The sequence below is a fragment of the Microtus oregoni genome, unplaced genomic scaffold (assembly GCF_018167655.1).
Source record: "Microtus oregoni isolate MIOR12 unplaced genomic scaffold, Mior012 000017F_ref0000208, whole genome shotgun sequence".
Taxonomy (NCBI): Eukaryota; Metazoa; Chordata; class Mammalia; order Rodentia; family Cricetidae; genus Microtus; species Microtus oregoni.
The window spans coordinates 6,722,657-6,741,627 of NW_024543076.1; the positions used below are offsets into that span (position 1 = coordinate 6,722,657).

Here is an 18,971-nt window from a genome sequence, read left to right on the forward strand (position 1 = left end):
CTGCATGGCTTTCTCTACATCCTGAAATACAGGAGCCTCTGCGCACTTCCGCAGGCTATACCTCTGGGTCTGGTCGTAGAGATAAGCCAGACACTTGGCTTATAGGACTGGCCTTTCCTCTGGGACTATGACCCAGAACTCCTGCCTAGAATTCCATTCTGACCTCACAAGGGCTGCCTCAAGAACCCAATCCCCACAGTGCTGTTGGCAAGCGCAGGGATGCTATTTTGGGCACTGTGTATGGACTTAGCTTAAGTGGCATGAGCCAAACCCATACCCTACTGACCTCTTCCCTGGAGGAGCACAACAGGCCTCAGGGCCACCCTGGGCAGTGATAAGAGGCAGACTCTAACTGAGCACCTAAAGACGGCAGAACTCCAGCCGCAGCTTGAGCCTGCCTCAGCGATGGAGGGACAGAATCTAGACCAGTTTTGACATTAGCAGAAGGGGCCCAGACGGAGGCAGAGTGAGTGGGCTGCAGGTAGGCTGGGATGCGGTGGGACAAGCCCAGCAGGGACCACATAGGGGTGACTATGGAATTGTTGGGAAAGAAAGTTCATCAGGAGTTGGAGTATGACTTTCTGTTCTGGTTCAGTCCCATGTGTCTGTGTGACACGGACAGACCAGCTGTAACTTGGTTCTGGCAGAGTTGCTGAGTGGAGGGGGAGCTGGGAGGGTGTGCTGCGCTGTTCCTGGTGGGGGGAAGAGGGAGCAGCTGAGGATCCAGTCCTGAAGACGGCAGGAGGGAAGCAGTCAGAGATGGGTCCATTGCTGACTTCTGCTCTAGAGTGGTCCTCAGAGGCTGGGTCAGGACTAGGGTTTCTGCCATTAGAGTTAAGGATATAAATTGATGCTGGGGGGTGGGGTGGTGGTGGTGGTACATGCCTTTAATCCCAGCACTCAGGAGGCAGAGGTAGATGGATCTCTGAGAATTCGAGGACAGCCTGATCTACTACAGAGTGAGTTCCAGGACAGGCTCCAAAGCTACACAGAGAAACTCTGTCTTGAAAAATAAAAAAAATTCTATATATATTATATATAATATACAAATAATATATAATATATAAAAATATATAATATACGAACATATTATTTGTATTTATTATTTGTATATTATGTATTATTTGTATATATTATTTGTAATTATATATATAAATTGACACTTCATCCAGAGAAAATTGGGTAGAGCCTGGCTGAGGGCAACTCAAGAGTTACCTTGATGGTATGAGAGATGAATAGGATACAGGCTAAGTTTTAGGAAAGGTGGAAGGGCAGACTTTGGGCATTACATTATCCAAAGCTATAGATGTCAGACTTGGGAAGACAAGGAGGATCTCTGAAGAGCCTGGTCTTGAGGTCCAAGGTCCTGAGACAGCATGGGTAGAGGGGGGTGAGACGACAGGACCCCTAGCAAGTGATTGAGGCAGAACTTTCTTCTCCCTCCCTCTACCCCCTCCCTCAGCTTCCCTGGGCTTGGGGCATAACACTGGCAAGAGCTGCCTAGTGGCTTCTTCCCTGGGAAACTGAGGTCTGGTGGGAATGTGGGGTTAAGTTCCGTGTCCCTCAGTCCTAGGTTCCACTGATTCCACAGCATCTAAAAACCAGAAAGACATCCGATGTCTCAGACAGTCCAGCCGAGGCGGTAAGCATCCTCATCCCCCACTCCAGTCCGTCTTTGACCATAGCACCTCGGTTGCATCCCAGTCCTGTCTCAGCATCTCCCTCAGAGCAGCTGCTCTCCTGGGCCCCCTCTTTCCCACCTACCCAGTAGCCCCTGACCCAGCTCACCTTTCTCTGACGTCCCATGGCACAGCCAAGAGCAGGTCCCTGGGCTTAGGGGAAGCTCGGAAGCTCAAGATGAGGATCCAGGATTGGTGAACAGGTTCTGACTCTCCCGAATGGCACTTAGCTGAGCCAAATTTATCACTTTTTTGACTCGGGCACAGCTCTCTTGGGGTAAAATAAAAGCCAGATCTTTGCACTGGCCGCGGCTAGGTTCCCTTTACCGCCTCGTCCTCTGCCCCAAGCCTCGCTCTCCTCTTCGCTCTCCAGGCTTCACTGTGGCCCCTTTGCTTTCTGTCCACCTGCTCGGGCTCCTGCAGCAACTGTTCCTTCTTCCCGAAGCTCCCTCCGCACACTTAACCCCACGGTCACTCATTTCCTATAAGGCTTCTCAGTAAGGCTCCCCGTGCCGACCCCGCTTTCAGCCACACTCCTTGGGCAGACCCTGCATTCCCAGGCCCCCTTCCACTGGTTTTCAGGTTTCTGTAGGACTTGTTACTCTCTCTGGCAAGCACGCATGCTCTTTCTGTTCCTTGCTATGGGAGCGCGATGTTTGCGCAGTGTCCTCTCTCGGACTTAGGGACCCAGCAGCCCCTGCGCTGCTCTCTTAGCCATGTGCCCCCTGCTTGGCTTTAGACTCCCTTCATAAGACCTGTTGGGGTCCCAGGTAAAAAGAACCTTCTCCATGCCCCCTCTTCTTCCTGTGGCCTTGGTTCAGTAGCAGTGCCCTCTCCCTCACCTCCAGCCAGAAGTCGAGGCCATGTCCTTAATGTTTCCCTATCCATAATGTCTCACATCTACTCACCGATACCCTAAAATACTTAGACTTTTGAGTCTACCACTACCCTCTTTTTCCAAGGCCGACCTAGACACTTCTGCCTCATTTCTCTTCATCTTCCAGACCCAGCACCTCCCCACATGCCAGCCCTGTGCCCTCCTAACAGACACGGGTGCCTGGAACTCACTGTTCATCTAGCTGTCTCTCCAATAGAGGTTTTACTGAACAAGCGATTGTCAAGCGTCAGGCACTTTAGGAAGCTTGGGTGTTCGTCTGGTTAAGAACAAGACGTAGATCACCTGGTTCTCATCCATTCAGCCAATACTTACTGCCCACCTGTGGGCCTGGCACTGAGGGTACACGGGGCAGTAAGACTCTGCCCCCTCCCACACCCGGTTCATTCCGCCGCAAACATCTCCGTGTTGGCCTGGTTGCAGAGCCCAGTGCCATTGCTGAACCTCTCCCCCATCTTCTAAAGAGCCCTGGATTTGTTTTTCAGGCTCCAGTACTGTTGCTAGAGACTAGCATCAGCCTCTGCCATATCTCGTGTGCTCTGCAGAGCGCCCCACTGCTCCTAAACCCTGGCTTGTGGCCCCCAGCTCTGACTCCTGAAAGAGACAGACACAGTCAAGCTCTATTTCCCGTCTGCTCCCCCACCCCATCAATGTAGACTGCACTTTCAGCTCCTGGTCCATCCTCTTTGCTAAGGGGCCACATTTTGGTCCACCCCTCCTACCTGCTCCGTCTGGGGCTGAGGGAGAAAGAGGACTGGCTGGCTCATCCTTCCTCTCCATGTCGCTATGGTTCTCAGGTATCTCTCCTCCCAGCTCTTTCTACTGCCCTGGGCAGGAGGAGAAGGTACATGGGGAGAGGCTACCAGGTTACCCATTAACTCAGCCATGAGCTGAAGGGCCGATGGGCAGAAGGTAGACTTGACTGTTTCGTTCGTTGACTTGGTCTGCTGCTTCAGGTCCACCCAGAACGCCGCAATGGCCTCAAGGCCCGTGCTCAGGAACATCCAGGAGGTGCTGCAGAAGGAGATGGTGCGGGAGTTCCTGGCCGAGACCATGAGCACCTATGTCATGATGGTGAGTGAGGGCAGGCAGCAAAGGCAGCTCTCTAACCTGTCCACCCCAGGGGTCATATCAGTCCTTCCCCTGCCTCTGCGCTGGGAGCTTGGGAGAGAAGCAGAGGAAAGTCGAGAGGCCTTTCCCATCATCGCGTCTTTTGGGGACAGAAAAGGACTCATGACGGACCAGGATAGATGGATGAGGGAGAGAGGAGAACCTATAGTGACGAGATGGAGAGGCAAGGCATGGGTGTGTGTGTCTGCAATGCCAGCAGTTGGGAGGCGGAGGCACAAGGACTGGGGCAAATTTGAGGCTAGCCTGGTATACATAGCAAGTTCTAAGCTGGCCAGGGTTACACTGCAAGGAAGTGTCTCCAAACAAAAACAAAATGCAGCGAATCAACAAGTCAAACAAGAGAAAGTGGGGAGAGATCTGGGTAGGGTGGAGCTCACCTGTGGGATGAGGTTGAGGTAGGACAATGGGAGCTGGAGTCCTTTTTGTCTTGTTGCTACATGGCAAGTTCAAGACCAGTCTTGGGCTACACAGTGAAAGATGGGGAGACCTTTGAGAATTGGTCTGAGGGAAATTAGGGAGGCCAACAAGCAGGGGAATGAAGAGAAGGCGAGATGGCTGAGCAGGTTGAGGGGCTTGATGCGCACGTCTGATTGATGACCCGAGTTCAGTCCCTGGATCTAAGGTAAAGACGGGAGGAGAACAGGGGCACCATAGGATTATCCTCTGACCTCCACAGCACACTGGGCTTGTGTTCCCCGCTGCCGTCACACGCGCACACACACACTTTTTAAAAAATAGTCAAATGTTACGGTCGTGTTTGGATGTCAGGAGGCAGCTGTGGAAAGGAGCCAGTCGTCAGGCTGGTGTCATTATGAAGGACGGAGGGTGGGTGGGGGCAGAGCCAGGGATGGGGAAGAGGGCAGACGGAGCGTCAGATGAGGGGCCATTCCGGAGCACAGTCCCGGCACAGACCCAGAGGAGAAGTTAATTTGGATGGAGAAGAGATGTCGTGGAGAGACTCAGGAGGTCGCTAGAGGAGGGAGTTCTGGTGCTCACGGATGCGGCAGAGAAAGAGGTAAAGTTCACTATGGAGGATGGTTATAAAATTATTCAGAATTAACGACAGGGGAGTGGCTCAGGACACGTAGGCTCTTCTCCGAACCCCGACCATCCACAGCTGGCCCGAGTAGGTTGCTCCCTGGCTCCAAGCCTGACTTCCCAGTTTCCTAGTGTGCAAACCCAGGTCCTGGGTTCGGGAGCTGGGTCTGAGTTCCATGTGCATTTACCTGTTAGAGAGTTAGAGTCTCTGCTGGCAGGGCCGGCAGACGTACATGGAGGAGGCCAAGTACCAGCACCCAGTACAGAGAGTTGGTTCCTTGTTATTTGTTATTTTGCCGTTTGCAGATTTAATTTTGATTTTACACACACGTGTGTGGGTCATGTATGCCAGTGCAAGTGTCTGTGGAGACCAGAAGGGAGGGTTGGATCTCCTGTGAGCTGCCATGTGTGTGCTGGGAATTGAACCCGGGTCCTCTGAAGAGCAGGCAGTATTCTTAACCACTGAGCCATCTCTCCAGCCTGGACTTAAAAATTAAAAACAGTCTTAAAAAATTGTTCATGCATGCGTGTGCATGTGTGCATGCATGTGCGTGTGTGTGTATGTGTGTGTGTGTGTTGTGTTTGTGTGCATGCGCACGCACTAGGTTCTCTGTAATATCGACAGGCGTTCTCCTCTCCTCTCTGAATCCCTCACCTCCATCCCTACCTTCCTTGGCTCCTGAGCTGTGAAGAGGACAGCCAGTCTTGTCCCTCCTTAACCCAGGGCGTAGTAATTCATTCATGACCAAACATTCCAGTCCTATGAAGGCTGTTAAACCTTGGAATGTGGGAGGCTAGCGGGTGCCTAGGGGAAGCAAGGACTGCCCAGGGCTTGACACATGCCCACATCTGCTTGCTTTTTTTTATTTCTTTTGGCAGTATGGGGTCCGGAGGTCAAACCCGGAAGCTGTACATACAAGTTTCGCCCCAGTCCTTCCTTTTGAATTTTTTAAATTAAATTTTTTCCTTTGGTGTGTTTGCGTCTTTCTATTTTGTGTGGGTGCAAACATGCCACAGTGAGGGTTGGAAGGCTGGAGGAGAGCTCTTGGGAGTGGGTTCTCTGCTCTGTGGGTCCTGGGGATCAAACTCCAGGTGCCAGGCTGGGCAACAAGTGAAAAACAACAACTGTTTTTCCTTTGAAAATTTTGTTTGTTTATTTAAAACAGGATATTTCTGGGTACCTCAACTCCTGCCCAACCTCCCGAGTGTTGGGATTAAGGGTGTCTACCACCGTGCTAGGCTTCCTCTAGCTTTTATTTTATTAGAGAGCAGCTCCTGAGGGGCCATGAGAAGACCTGTCTCAAGAACAAACAGCAAAGCCAAGGCTTTGACGTGAGGCCTTGCCCCTTCCTGCATTTCCCAGCCTCTTACCAAGCACTAGGATGCTAAGCCCCTCCCCAAAGCTTTGCAATGGCCTGTGAGATAGGAGCTATTACTATCATTTTAGACAGGGTCTCTCCACGTAGCCCTGGCTGTCCTGGAACTCACTGTGTAGACCGGACTGGCTTCAGACTCACAAAAGTCCACCTCCCTCTGTCCACTGAGAGCTGGGGACTAAGGGAGTGTGTGCCATCATGTCCAGTCTGAGATAGGTACTGTTGTCACCCCATTTTACAGATGGGGAAATTAAGGTTCTACGAGACAAAGTCATCTGCCAAAGTCAAATCCAGGCGAAGGGTGATGTCTTGATCCTTCATCACTCAGCTCTGAGATGGCAGGCTTACTAGGGGCTCGGCTGGCTAACCCTCCTCCAGCTGGGGCAGGGCACTTGCTTTTAGTTTCTGGGGAGTTCAAGAACACCTTGGGGGGCTTCAGGCCCCGTCTGCTCAATGGGAGCATAAGCGTTCGCTCCCCTGATTTTCTGTGAGGGGTGAGGAACACTTATAAGAAGAACTTTGGGAGGACAGTGTGCCGTTGTTATTTTTAGCTCCTTGTCTAGTGCCAAGAAGTGGGGGCTTTTTGGTTATAGGAAGCTCAGTGAATCACCAGGGTAAAGGTTGTGCCAAAAAAGGCCAATGTGACCTTGGGCCCTATTTTCTGCAACGGGGACGAGGTTGTTGTTCTGAGAGCTGGCTTCCTGACCATTGCTGGCACTCTGGTGGACTGGGTACATTCACTGACAGGGAGAGGAAGGGCTGGAGCCACCAGGGCCCTGGAAACCTGGCTGTCCCTGTGAGTTACAGGGCAAAGATTGCAAACTCCCATGCCTCGGACTGCTGGAAGGGGGCAAAGCGCTTTTGCCACCTTCTATAAGGGTCCTTGTATCAGGGTGTAGCCACTACGGGTCCAGCTCTCAGTTGACATGGAAAGTGGAATGAAGGCCATTTATGATTCCCGGATTGTGTCATTTTCCAAGGGCAGCTGAAATTCCCTAATTCAACTCTCCACACAAAACCTGTGTGCTGGGTGGATGCAGGCACGCATTGCTGCTGGGTTCACACCCGTGAAGCTCATTCAGGCATTCATCATCATTAGCAAGTGGTTTGGAAGCCAGGTGTGGTGGCACATGCATGTAATCCCAGAACTCCGGGAACGGAGGCAGGAGGATTGCCATAGCTGTGAGAAGGCCTGTCTCAAGAACGAACAACAAAGTCAGTGGCTTTGACGTGAGACAGAGGAAGTAGGGCCTTCAGTCTAAAGGCCTTCCTTGCTTGCCCAGGCCTTGTTACTTCCTGCTTCTCCCAGCCTGTCAGCCTGGGACTGGCCTCCTTCCTGTTTTCTCCTGCTGCCTTTTCTCCTGGACTGGCCATCTTGGGGCTCCCCTGCACCTGTCCTGGGCTCCTGCAGGACTCAGGGAGCCCCTCAACTGCCTCTCTCTGCTTTTGTGGTTGTTTCATTTTCTCCCCTAAGGTTGGTTGGTTTGTTGCATTTAAAATTATGTTCAAATGTATGCGTGTGTATGTATGTGTGAGTGCATGCACATGCGTGCATGTTGACCAGTGTATATATGCATGTGAGTTCAGGTGCCCACAGAGGCATCAGATTCCTCTGAAGATGGGGTTGCAGGCAGTTGTGAGCCACCTGACATGGGAACTCAGAACTGAACTCAGGTCCTTTGCAAGAGCAGTGTGTACTCTTAGCCACTAATCTTTCCAGAGTTTTTTTGTTTGTTTTAGACAGAGTCTCACTATGTAGTCCAGGCTAACCTCAAATTTGGAATTATAGGCATGTACTACTATGCCCAAGTGGCTTGCTTTTTTAAAAAAAAAAATTTCTCATTATGGTGTGCGTATGCACATGGAGACCAAGGACTCAAGCTGGGAATCATCACCCTTCTGCCTCACTGAGACAGGGTCTCTCAATCAAACCTAGACATTGCTGATGTGGCTAGTCTTGCTGGCCAGTCCCTCTGGAGATAATCCCTGCCCTTGCCTTCTGAGGTTGGAATTACCGGTGGGCCACCACATTCAAGTGGGTTTCTGGGGATTCGAACTCTGGTCCTCGCACTTGGATGGCACGTGCTTTAACTGCTGAGCTGACCTCTCTCCCTAACTCCCTCCCTCTTTTTTAGAGACAAGGTCTCACTACACTTACAGCTCCGGACCCTAGCTGGCCTGGAAGATACCGTGCAGAACATTTAGGACAAACCCTCTGCCTCTGGAGTGCGGGGACCACAGGTGGCCTTCACCACACTAGGCCTGGCTCTTCCCAGCTGTGCCACCACTCTTAAGACTGCTTGATCCCCCACTCACCAGAGGAGATCATCAGGCAGCCCCCGTACCCAGCTCCTCCCAGCCTGTGCCTCTCACCTCCCCTCAGCTAGAATAGATGGCTTCCTTCCAGGAACCTCTCAACCTCTGCACCAGTCACCCACCCAGTCTCTCTCTCTCTCTCTCTCTCTCTCTCTCTCTCTCTCTCTTTCGAGACAGGGTTTCTCTGTAGCTTTGGAGCCTGTCCTGGAACTAGCTCTTGTAGACCAGGCTGGCCTTAAACTCACAGAGATCCACCTGCCTCTGCCTCCCGAGTGCTGGGATTAAAGACGTGCGCCACCACCGCCCGGCTCCATCTCACTCTTCTCTCCCTCTCTCCCCCTCTCTCTTTTCTCTCCCCTCTCTCCTCTCTTTTCTTTCCTCTCCCTCCTCTCCTCTCTTCTCTCTCTCTCTCTCTCTCTCTCTCTCTCTCTCTCTCTCTCTCTCTGCCTATGAGCATACCAAAGCCTCCCTACAACACAGGACACAAACATGCCGCCAGTCTCTGCCAGCTCCTTCCAATCCTTCCTCCTCTGTTGCGGCTTTTCATGGCACAGCACTTTACTTGCATGAATCATGGTCTGAATTTCACTCTTAGTGCCTCGAACAACAGACAGAACCCAACATTGTCTCTCAAAATTTGCTGGACACAGTGATGTATGTCTGAGACAGAAGGATGGCTGAGCTTAGGAGCTTGGGAGCTTGAAGCTATTCTGCAGAATATAGTGAGACCTTGTGTTCAAAACAAAACAAAGAATTAGACTCTTCCTCGCCACCATGTGCCTCTCAACCTCTGGACCCAGCCACTGCCCCCAGAGCCTGGCGACACAACATTCAGTGCCTACTAATGACTTTTAGAGTGTCACACCCGAAAGACTGCTCTTTAGACCTTTATCCGTGTGACTCAGGCTGCTCTGACAGAGCTGACTCTGCCCTCCTGGGATGCCATCTCCATTTCTTCCATTTTTGGCTCTGACTGAGATTCCTAACACCCACCATGAGTCCTCACAGGTTCAGCCCCGTGCCCTCTGCTGGTGACGTCACAGGTTCAGCCCCGTGCCCTCTGCTGGTGACGTCACAGGTTCAGCCCCGTGCCCTCTGCTGGTGATGTCATCCACTGATGGGGTTAGTTCCAGCTCATATCCACAGTTCCTTCTTTTTTTTCCCCTCCCATAAACAAAGCTGTACAGGGAAATGCAACGTCAGATATGCAGTTGAATACTTTGTAGTAGCCACATTAACAAGATAAAAGAACCAGGTGAAAATGTTTTGAATCACCATGGTGGTTAACCCACGTATTCCAGACTTTAGGCCAATGTGTAGTCAGTGGGAAACTGCTGAAATGGTCCTCATTTCCGATCCTAAGGAGGTGAAGTCTGGAGCGTGCTTTATTTTCACTATGGCAGATCTCAGTCTGCAGTAGCCACACTCAAGCACGTAACAGCCATACATGGTCAGGGACTCCCACTTCAGAGGGCACATATGAGGAGACTGATGGCCAGCAGCCTGATAGTAGGGATCTCTTCACGACTCACGTCCAGAGACATGGACATCCCTAAGGAAGCGCCATCTGAGTGTAAGTGTGTTTTTACTTTTACAAGTTTATTATGAACTGGAAAATGGTGGCGCACGCCTTTACCCCAGCACTCGGGAGGCAGAGGCGGGCGGATCTCTGAGTTGAAGGCCAGCCTGGTCTACAAGAGCTAGTTCCAGGACAGCTAGGGCTACCCAGAGAGAGACCTTGTCTAGAAAAGAATCAAAAAAAGTTTGTTATACATTATTTATTTATTTATTTGTGTGTGTGTGTATGTACATGCACGCGTGTGTGTACATGTCCATATTGGCTTGACTGTAACACATTTTCCTGCTGAGCCATTCTTGCTGGTCCCTTAAATGTTATGTGATGTAGGATCGGGTATTACAGGCAGAGGAGTTAGTTTTGGTTTTGGTTTTTTTTTTTCTTTTCTTTTCTTTTTTTTGACAGTATCTGTCTATGTAGCCCTGGCTGTCCTGGAACTCACTCTATAGGTCAGGCTGGCCTCAAACTCAGAGATCTCCCTGCTTTTGCTTCCTGGTTGCTGGGTTTAAAGTTGTGCACCACTACTACCTGAGGATTTAGTATTTCTAAAAATACAAAGGCATTCATGGCAGCAAGGGTTGACACAGATGGCTTCCTAGACTCATGCTTGGCTCATCCTGTCACACGTAACATGACCTTGAATAGGTCATCCAGTTTCAGATAGCCCATAGTCAACTGGGGAGAATAATAGTTCTTTCAGATGGGCTATTAGGACCTCCTTAGGCAAGCCTGTAGGATGAGGACACCAGCTGTCCTCCGTGAGGCCCCACTTCAAACTATCTGACCATACCATCCTGTACCTTCCCGTACCTTCCCGTACCATCCCCATCACCCAACTCTCATTGACTCAGGTCTGAGAGGCCTCACTAGGTACCAAGGAGGAAAGTTTATAAGGAAAGACTGTAGAGAGAAGGCATGGTCTTTATAAATGATGCTGGGGAGGCCCAGGAATGAGGACTTGGGAGTGGGGTGGTCAGGAGGGGAAACTGAGGTTTGAGTCTTCCTCTGATGGGGGATGCTGGGCAGGTGGCTCCCTCAGAAGCCCTCCTTCACAGGTGTTTGGCCTTGGTTCCGTGGCTCATATGGTTCTAGGAGAACAAAAGATGGGGAGCTATCTTGGTGTCAACTTGGGTTTTGGCTTCGGAGTCACCATGGGCGTGCACGTGGGAGGCGGCATCTCCGGTGAGTGAGCCCCTATCTGGTCTTACAGGCAAGAGCAAATCTTTCTGGTGGGCTGTTTCTGCCCCCTCCAGGAAGCCCCTTCTCTGGCACAGTTAGTGCTGCCCCTGTAGGTGACCCGTAGGGAGAACCCCCGGGAAACCCTGTCTTCCCCAAACTCTTCACGGAACCCTTTGACTCATCATTTTTACTAGCTGGGTTATCTTAGGCAAAGGAGTCATTCGCCTTCTCTTGCCTTATGGTAAAGCTGGAGATGATGGCCCTAGCTGTGCATGGCCTTTTAAGGGTTAAACGAGGAAGTTCTTGTCACAAGGGGACACACCACACTGTAGCCTTTCTTTTTTACTGTTGCAAATGCTGTAGCCGTTAATTTTGTTGTTTGTTTCTTTTAACCCAGCAGCCCATCCAGCTCTTTCTCTTGACAGGAGCCCATATGAACGCAGCCGTGACCTTTGCCAACTGTGCACTAGGCCGGATGCCCTGGAGGAAGTTCCCCATATATGTGCTGGGCCAGTTCCTAGGCTCCTTCTTAGCTGCGGCCACCACCTACTTACTATTCTACGGTGAGTGTTCTTCCTGGGTGGTCTGTCTCTAGACTCTTGTTCTGAAAGATGGCTAGATTCCATCCTGGTATCCTGTCCTGCAAGAATAAGAACAAACAAACAAAAAAACATGAAAACCTAGCAGATTTAAGCTGTTGAAGTATTCCCAGCCACTTACCCCACAACCTCCTTTCCGGGACCCCCGTGGGGACTAACTCAACCCTTGTCATCTCCACAGGTGCCATTGACCACTTTGCGGGCGGAAACCTGTTGGTGACTGGTTCCCTGGCCACCGCCAACATTTTTGCCACCTATCTTCCTGAACACATGACCTTGTGGCAGGGTTTCCTGGATGAGGTCAGTGATCAGGACAGAAAGAGTTCTGGATGGGATTGTACCAAGACATGTCTCTGCCACTACAGATTTGGGGTCCTGCCTGAGCACCTGGGACATGGCCACGCCTTCAGCGGGTTGCCATGGCGTTTACTCCCCAGGTGTTCTTGACCGCGTTGCTCCAGCTGGGTCTCTTCGCCATCACGGACAAGCAGAACAATCCAGCGCTTCAGGGGACTGAGGCCCTGGTGATAGGCATCCTTGTCTGCATCATTGGGGTGTCCTTGGGCATGAACTCGGGGTATGCCATCAACCCGTCCCGTGACCTGCCTCCCCGCTTCTTCACTTTCATTGCTGGCTGGGGTAAACAAGTATTCAGGTACTGCCCCTGCCGGACCCCATTCCTGTCAGCTTTTGGGGGAGGGGGGTCCCTGGATGCAGAGACTGTGAGATGAGCAGTTCGGACGGCTCAGGAGAGTCTCATGAAGTCTCCGGGAGGTCTGGGATCAGGAGGGGCCCAGACATCTTCAGATGTGGATCCTGTTGTTGCTGTCAGGCTGAAGGTCCCTTAGGGTTGATGGGATGGCTTCTCTGTTCCCCCTATGTTGGTCTGAACTGGACAGAAATGGCACCCTGGGCATCAGTGTCCTCAGCAGGCCTCTCTCTCTTTGCCTGCAGAGCCGGGAACAACTGGTGGTGGGTACCAGTGGTGGCACCCCTCCTGGGCTCCTACGTAGGTGGCATTGTGTACCTGGGCCTAATTCACTCCAGTATACCACGGGAACCTCAGAGTTCGGAGAATGCCGAAGCGGGAGACCAGAAGATAACCGTATCATCATCCAAGGTTCTCCTCACCCCCATCTCTACGACCCCAGCTTCCACCCAACCCGTTCCACCCCCAAGTGACTCGGTGCCTGTAGAGCGCTTCTAAGTAGAGCTCTCTGTGACCATATCCTTACTGCAATAAAGCACACTTCAAACGCGGTGGCCCTCACTCCCTGGGACCTCCTGTCGCTGGACTCCTGGGATCTTCTGGGAGCTATTTCAACATGGAACTTGTCGTGTAGAGCAGCCTGGCCTTGCACTTGTGACAATCTTCCCGCTTCTGCCTCCTGAGTGTTGGGAACACAGGCATTTACCAGCCTGCCTGGAATATTCCAGGGTTATTCTTCCAGGCTCTTTTCTTAATACTGGGGCACAGGACCAAAAGACTCCAATTCTTTCCACTCCAGGAGGGGTGGACCTGGAAGAATGTCTAGGCGGGGCCTCACAATGGTGTAAAGAACACCACACAGACTGGTGGACCTTCATGCATTGGTGCATGCGTTGGGGGGATAGTGAGAAAAAGACCAGAGGTAGCAGGTGGTGGGTAGATTTGGAGAATCTTTGGGGGTGCCCTGGGGTGGGACTATAGGGTCTTCTGCTTCTCCCTTTGTCCAGTTTGGAGCAGAGAAGGCAAGGCCAAGAGTTGACATCAGGATTTCAACCCTTTCATTAGAGCCTTTAGTGGTCTTTTTTAGCTTTGTACCTCCCTCCTTGAAAAAGGGTATTGTGTAGCCCAGGCTGGCCTTGAACTCTGGATCCTCTGGCCCCGACTTTCTGAGTTCTGGGATTACAGGTGTCCACCACCATACCCAGTTTATATGGGATGCAGGGGACTCAAACCCAGGGCCTTGTGTATGCCAGATAACATCTATCAACTAACAAATCCACAGTTCTCCAGACCCATCTTTTCTAATTAAAGATTTTAATACCACATGAACACTGTGTGTTTGTCTTTCATCTGTGATGTGTGTGTGCATGTATGTATATGTATTCTTCCTCTTCTTCCTCTTTTTTTTCTTCTCCCCTCCCCCCTTCTCCTTCCTCCTCTTTTGACAGGCTCTCATGGTTACTCTGGCTGACCTGGAACTTCACTGTCCAGACCAGGCTGGCCTGAAACTCACATAGATCCACCTGCCTCTGCCTCCCGAGTGCTGGGATTAAAGGCCTGTGGCACCCATGTCTGGCTGAAGTTTTTTTTTTTAAGATTTTATTTATTTATTATGTATACAGTATTCTACCTGCATGTGTGCCAGGACACCAGATCTCATTACAGATGGTTGTGAGCCACCATGTGGTTGCTGGGAATTGAACTCAGGACCTCCGGAAGAGCAATCAGTGCTCTTAATCTCTCCAGCCCTTTTTTTAAATTTTATTTTAATTAATTAATTAATTATTATGTATACAATATTCTGTCTGCATGTATGCCTGAAGGCCAGAAGAGGGCACCAGACCTCATTACAGATGGCTGTGAGCCACCATGTGGTTGGTTGCTGGGAATTGAACTCAGGACCTTTGGAAGAACAGGCAATGCTCTTAACCGCTGAGCCATCTCTCCAGCCCTGCCTGGCTGAATTTTTTCAAATCCATTTCCAGAATCAGTTTTTATTTTCTTCGGAGTGCTTGGTATGGAGTGAAAGCTTTTATGGGGTTGGCCTCTAATTCCCTCCTTCCTGCCACTAGGAGCAACTGATTCCAGAGTTGGGAAGGAGGAAGCAAGGAGACAAATCCTTCGAATGGGCTAAGAGACATGAAAAGGCCTCATGAGCTAGCGGGGAGCAGGCTCAGAGGACCAGCTTCTGGTGGATCAGACAGGGCTCAGAAGACAGCATCTGCTTCTGCCGTCACTTTCCACAGCTGCCGAGCCCTGACTGTGTGCAGGCCCTGGGCGTGTGAGATGGATGAGGCTGAGCCTTTGCATCTGAGGACTGTGTGTGAGTGTGCGTGTGTGAGTGTGTGTGAATAGTGTGTGTGTGTGTGTGATTGTGTGTGTGACTCTGTGTGTGTGTGTGAGGGGGGGGGAGGGGGAGAGGGAGGAGAGAGAGTGTGTGGCAGGGGGTGGGGTGGAGGGTGCCACGTCCTTTACTGGGGCTGAGAGCCACACTTTATAGCCTGAGAGGATAGGGGACAGAGGAGGCTGGACTTCCTTCTGGAAGTGGAGGACAAGGTGAGATTTTAAAAGCTCACCTGAGCCAGGTGTGGTGGCACATGCCTTTAATCCCAGCACTCAGGAGGCAGAGGCAGGTGGATCTCTGTGAGTCTGAGGCTAGCCTGGTCTACAGAGCTAGTTCTGGGACAGGCACCAAAGCTACAAAGAAACCTTGTCTCAAAAAAAACAAAACAAAACAAAACAAAACAAAAAAAACAAAACAAAAGACACCACATACACACACACACAAACACACACACACAGAATGCTGGAGCTGAAACAGATAGGCCTATAGAGAAAGTCATGAGGCAATCTTTAAAAAAAAAGTGATGATTTCTCTAGGGGTGTTCAGAGCACAAGTTTCATGTAAGATTTTAATGATTCTTTAGTTAATATAAGATAAAGTATGTGTGTATATGCCATGCATTTAAAAACAAAAAAAGAGCACAGTAACACATTTTTCATACTGGAGGTTCAAGGCCAGCCTGGGAAATCAGTGAGACCCTATTTCAGAACAAAAGTAAAACTATAGAATAAAAGAGGTGGTGAGGAGGCTCATTGGGGAGCAGAGCTTGCTGCCAAGCCTGGCTGTTTGGGTTTGATCCCTTGGTGCGTGATAGATGAAAGGAAACAACTCTGACCTCCACATGAGTGCTGTGGCAGGTGTGAGCACTTGTACACACACACACACACACACACACACACACACACACACACACTAGAAGAGACTGGGATGTGGTTAGATCGTGGAGTGCTCAACTCCCAGAATCACAAAAGAAAGAAGCAGAAACTCTGAAGATCCAATAATGGCAGCATTGGAGTGGAGGGAGGCTGACAGGCAGGAGCCTGCACCAGATCAGGAAGGAAAGAGAGAGGCTTGAATGCCTCTGGTGTCGTATGCTAGGAGGCTGAGAGCCAGTGATCCAGAGCTGGAGGTGACCAGGAGAGTGTTGGCAGCTACAGGGCTCCAGACAGTTGTCCTGTCCTCTTGACCCTGGGCAAGCTCCTCCTCTCTCCCCAGGAGCCTTGTGAGCATGAACCCAATTCATTACTGGCACCCTAGAGGAGCATATGCGCCGTACATACAGGCTCCAGTGAGGAGGGTCTTGTTTTCCTGTTTATTGATTCTTCTCCCTCCCCACTCCATGCAGGTGCCTTCACCCGCTGAACCACCACACTGGCCCTGAAATAAGCATTTGGGCTGGGTGGTGGTGGCACACTTTTAATCCCAGCACTTGGGAGGCACGGGCTGGCAGATCTCTGTGAGTTCGAGGCCAGCCTGGTCTACAGAGAGAGCACCAGGACAGGCTCCAAAACTACACAGAGAAATTCTGTCTTGACAAACAAAGCAAAAAAGCATTTTGTTATTTTGAGGCTTGGTCTCTCTGTGTAGCTCAGACTGGCCTCTAACTGGTCACCCTCCTGCTGGGATTCCAGGCTGTGGCACAAAGGCTAGCTCCTGAATACCTATTCGTTTCTGCTCAGTGTCAGGCTGACAGGAGCCTTGGCCCCAATCACAGATCAGGCCTTTCTACTCTCAGTAGACAATGGACATCTTACTGTGGCAGACACCACCTAACTTCAAGGCTACAGACACACGCAAGGAAGACCTTGCTGAGAGGAGGAAGTGGGAGGCTGGAGGAGCCATGGTGTTGGAGCACAAAGGTGATGAGGGGTGGGAAGGAGGTGAGCTCAGAGAAGCTAGGCCTGGGAGACTGAGGGCAGGCCCGGGGAACAGTTGAGGGTAAGGGTTTGGGGCAGAGCTGAGGAAGTCTCCAGAGAAGAAAGACAGGTCTCAGTGGAGGAAGGAAGGAAGCAGCCGGGATGGGTGGGGTGCGCGTCCAGTACCTGTGGGGCCTCGGTCTTTTGGCTTTGTTCATAACACATTCCTCTGCCATTCTTCCTGTCCCAGCTCACACTGCCTGTGTGCCCCTCCCAACCGTGGGCCTTGTTTTCCCATCTATACAGCAAGACTAGGATCTGGTGGTGTTCGGTGGCCTTCCAGATGACTTTTCCAGCACCCTGAGGAGCCATGTTGTGACCCCTCTCCAGCCTTCCCCTTTCCAATTATCTGCTATTGAGAGGTGATGGGGCTGAGGTAGGAATTAGTCCCATGCTGGGCTCGTCTAGGACTTTGGTTTGGTTTTCAGTCCGGTGGTCTAGTTTTGGGGAGTTTCTGCTCCTTGTCGGGCCTGCCTTTCCACTCTAGGGACCTCAGCTGCGCTCTGCACTTGGCCTTCGTCAAATGGAGCCTTGCAGCCTGGAAGAGGTAGGACGGCCACCTCGCCCCATCACCCTTCTCAATAGCAGACGAGCATCCTCTTCTGAAATTGGGGCAGGGTATAGGGATTCTGGGCTTTCCTTTGCCTGCTTGTGAAACAAGAGGAGGCTCGGGACCAGGAGCTCTGGCTTTAACTTTGCCATTAGCAGTTCCCTGCGGTGGAACAGGACTACGTAGAATCTACAAGAACCATTGCCCCAGGCTGTAGTCCTTCCTGTTCATCATCAGAGACACAGGGGCTGCAGCTACAGGGAGCCAAAGCTCAGGGGTATAGGGTGGAGGAGGAGGCAGGGCAGGGAGAGGCTGAAGACACCTGGTCCTCTGGCCTGCCTTGTACTTGCATGGTGGGGAGCTCTGGGCTTCTCCGTTTTGCTCCCTTTCTGGACATGATCTCACCATCTTTTAAATACCATTATGTATCACAGTGCCCCAAATTAGCTCCCTAGCCCCGTCCTGTCTCCAACTTCAGACTCCCATGTTTAGCCACCTACTGGACAGATTTTCATATCCTACACTCTCCTGGGGAAATGGCAAATTCAGTCTTTCAGCTGTGCTGACAAAAAAAAACCTCTGAAATCATCCCCGACTCTCCTTTCTCTCACATCCCACACCCCACATGCTGCCAACAAATCCTTTAGGTATTCTCTGCAGACTGCAGCCAGAACCCAGCTGGCCACGTCTTGCCAGCCCAGCATCCTCGCTGTCTCTCTGGGATGACAGCGGTGGATGACAGCTTCTTTAAGATGCCCAACCTTATTAGTCTAATCTTAATACAGGGGTGGGATCCCTTGCTTATTATTTTAAGGTATTTTTGTATGTGGGTGGTATGCACACCTGTGGAAGCCAGAGGCACAGGCTCCGTCTGGAGCTGGAGGTTGTAAGTTTCCTGATTTCAGTGCTGGAGACTAAATTTGGGTTGTCTGGAAGAGCAAAAGTGCCCTTGGTCTAGGCCTGGATCCTTTGTAAAAATTGTGCTAGATCTTACACATTTTTTCTGCCCAAAGTTTTCCATTGACCAGCAAGGCCCGCCGCTATCAGATTCCCTCTGCTAACTTCTGGGTACCTGCTATTCCCCGGTACTGGCTCCACAGTTTATGGCAGGGTACCACGGCAGGGACCTTGCAGTGGCTGTTCCTGCTGCCTGGAAAAGATATCCTTCCCGTATCTGAGAGCTTGTTTGCCCCGTGTCTACAGTTTGTATCAACAAACAGAGGGGAAAGAAAACGTGAAAGTATGACATAAAAGAAAAAAATACAGCCAGGTGGTGGTGGTGGCGCAGGCCTTTAATCCTAGCATGCAGAGGCAGAGGCAGGTGGAGCTCTTGAGTTTGAGGCCAGCTTGATCTACAGAGAAAGTTGTGAGTTCCAGGACAGCTAGAACTACAAAGAGAAACTCTGTCTCAAAACAAAACAAAACAACCAAACCAAAAAAACCCACCCCTCCCCCCAAGAAAAAGGCTTGTAACTTTGCAACTGTTACTAAAAGGTTTGAACTACAGTGCCTTTCTGATGCCTGTAAGTACGCCTACTCTCTGGTTTAGGGCTCAACACTGCACTCTAGTGGCTACCGTGGAAAAAGTCCTGTCTTCTGAGAGATTCAGCTTGTTGGGAGATGTGGTCTATCTCTGTGCCCACTTGATTGATCTGTTGGGCCA

At 51.0% G+C, this 18,971-nt stretch overlaps 1 protein-coding gene across 2 annotated transcripts; it reads left to right on the forward strand.

Moving 5' to 3' along the window:
- The first annotated feature begins 313 nt into the window (after nucleotides 1-313).
- Nucleotides 314-13,816, forward strand: Aqp7 (aquaporin 7). 2 transcript variants are annotated; one of them, XM_041667693.1, is made up of 8 exons: nucleotides 314-481; nucleotides 1,568-1,642; nucleotides 3,531-3,648; nucleotides 11,067-11,193; nucleotides 11,616-11,753; nucleotides 11,971-12,089; nucleotides 12,227-12,444; nucleotides 12,744-13,816. In XM_041667693.1, the coding sequence occupies exons 2-8, from the start codon at nucleotides 1,617-1,619 to the stop codon at nucleotides 12,994-12,996; spliced, it is 999 nt and encodes a 332-aa protein (XP_041523627.1). In that variant the 5' UTR covers nucleotides 314-481; nucleotides 1,568-1,616; the 3' UTR covers nucleotides 12,997-13,816. The 2 variants fall into 2 exon arrangements, with proteins under 2 accessions (XP_041523627.1, XP_041523628.1); XM_041667694.1 differs by lacking the exon at nucleotides 11,067-11,193 and having other exon boundaries at nucleotides 11,600-11,753.
- Nucleotides 13,817-18,971: the final 5,155 nt, after the last annotated feature.

Coding starts and splice junctions, on each gene's coding strand:
- Aqp7 (XM_041667693.1), top strand. CDS start 1,617: ATGTCTCAGACAGTCCAGCCGAGGCG. Junction 3,649..11,066: donor TGAGCACCTATGTCATGATG/GTGAGTGAGGGC, acceptor CCTCCTTCACAG/GTGTTTGGCCTTGGTTCCGT. Junction 12,445..12,743: donor TGGGGTAAACAAGTATTCAG/GTACTGCCCCTG, acceptor CTTTGCCTGCAG/AGCCGGGAACAACTGGTGGT.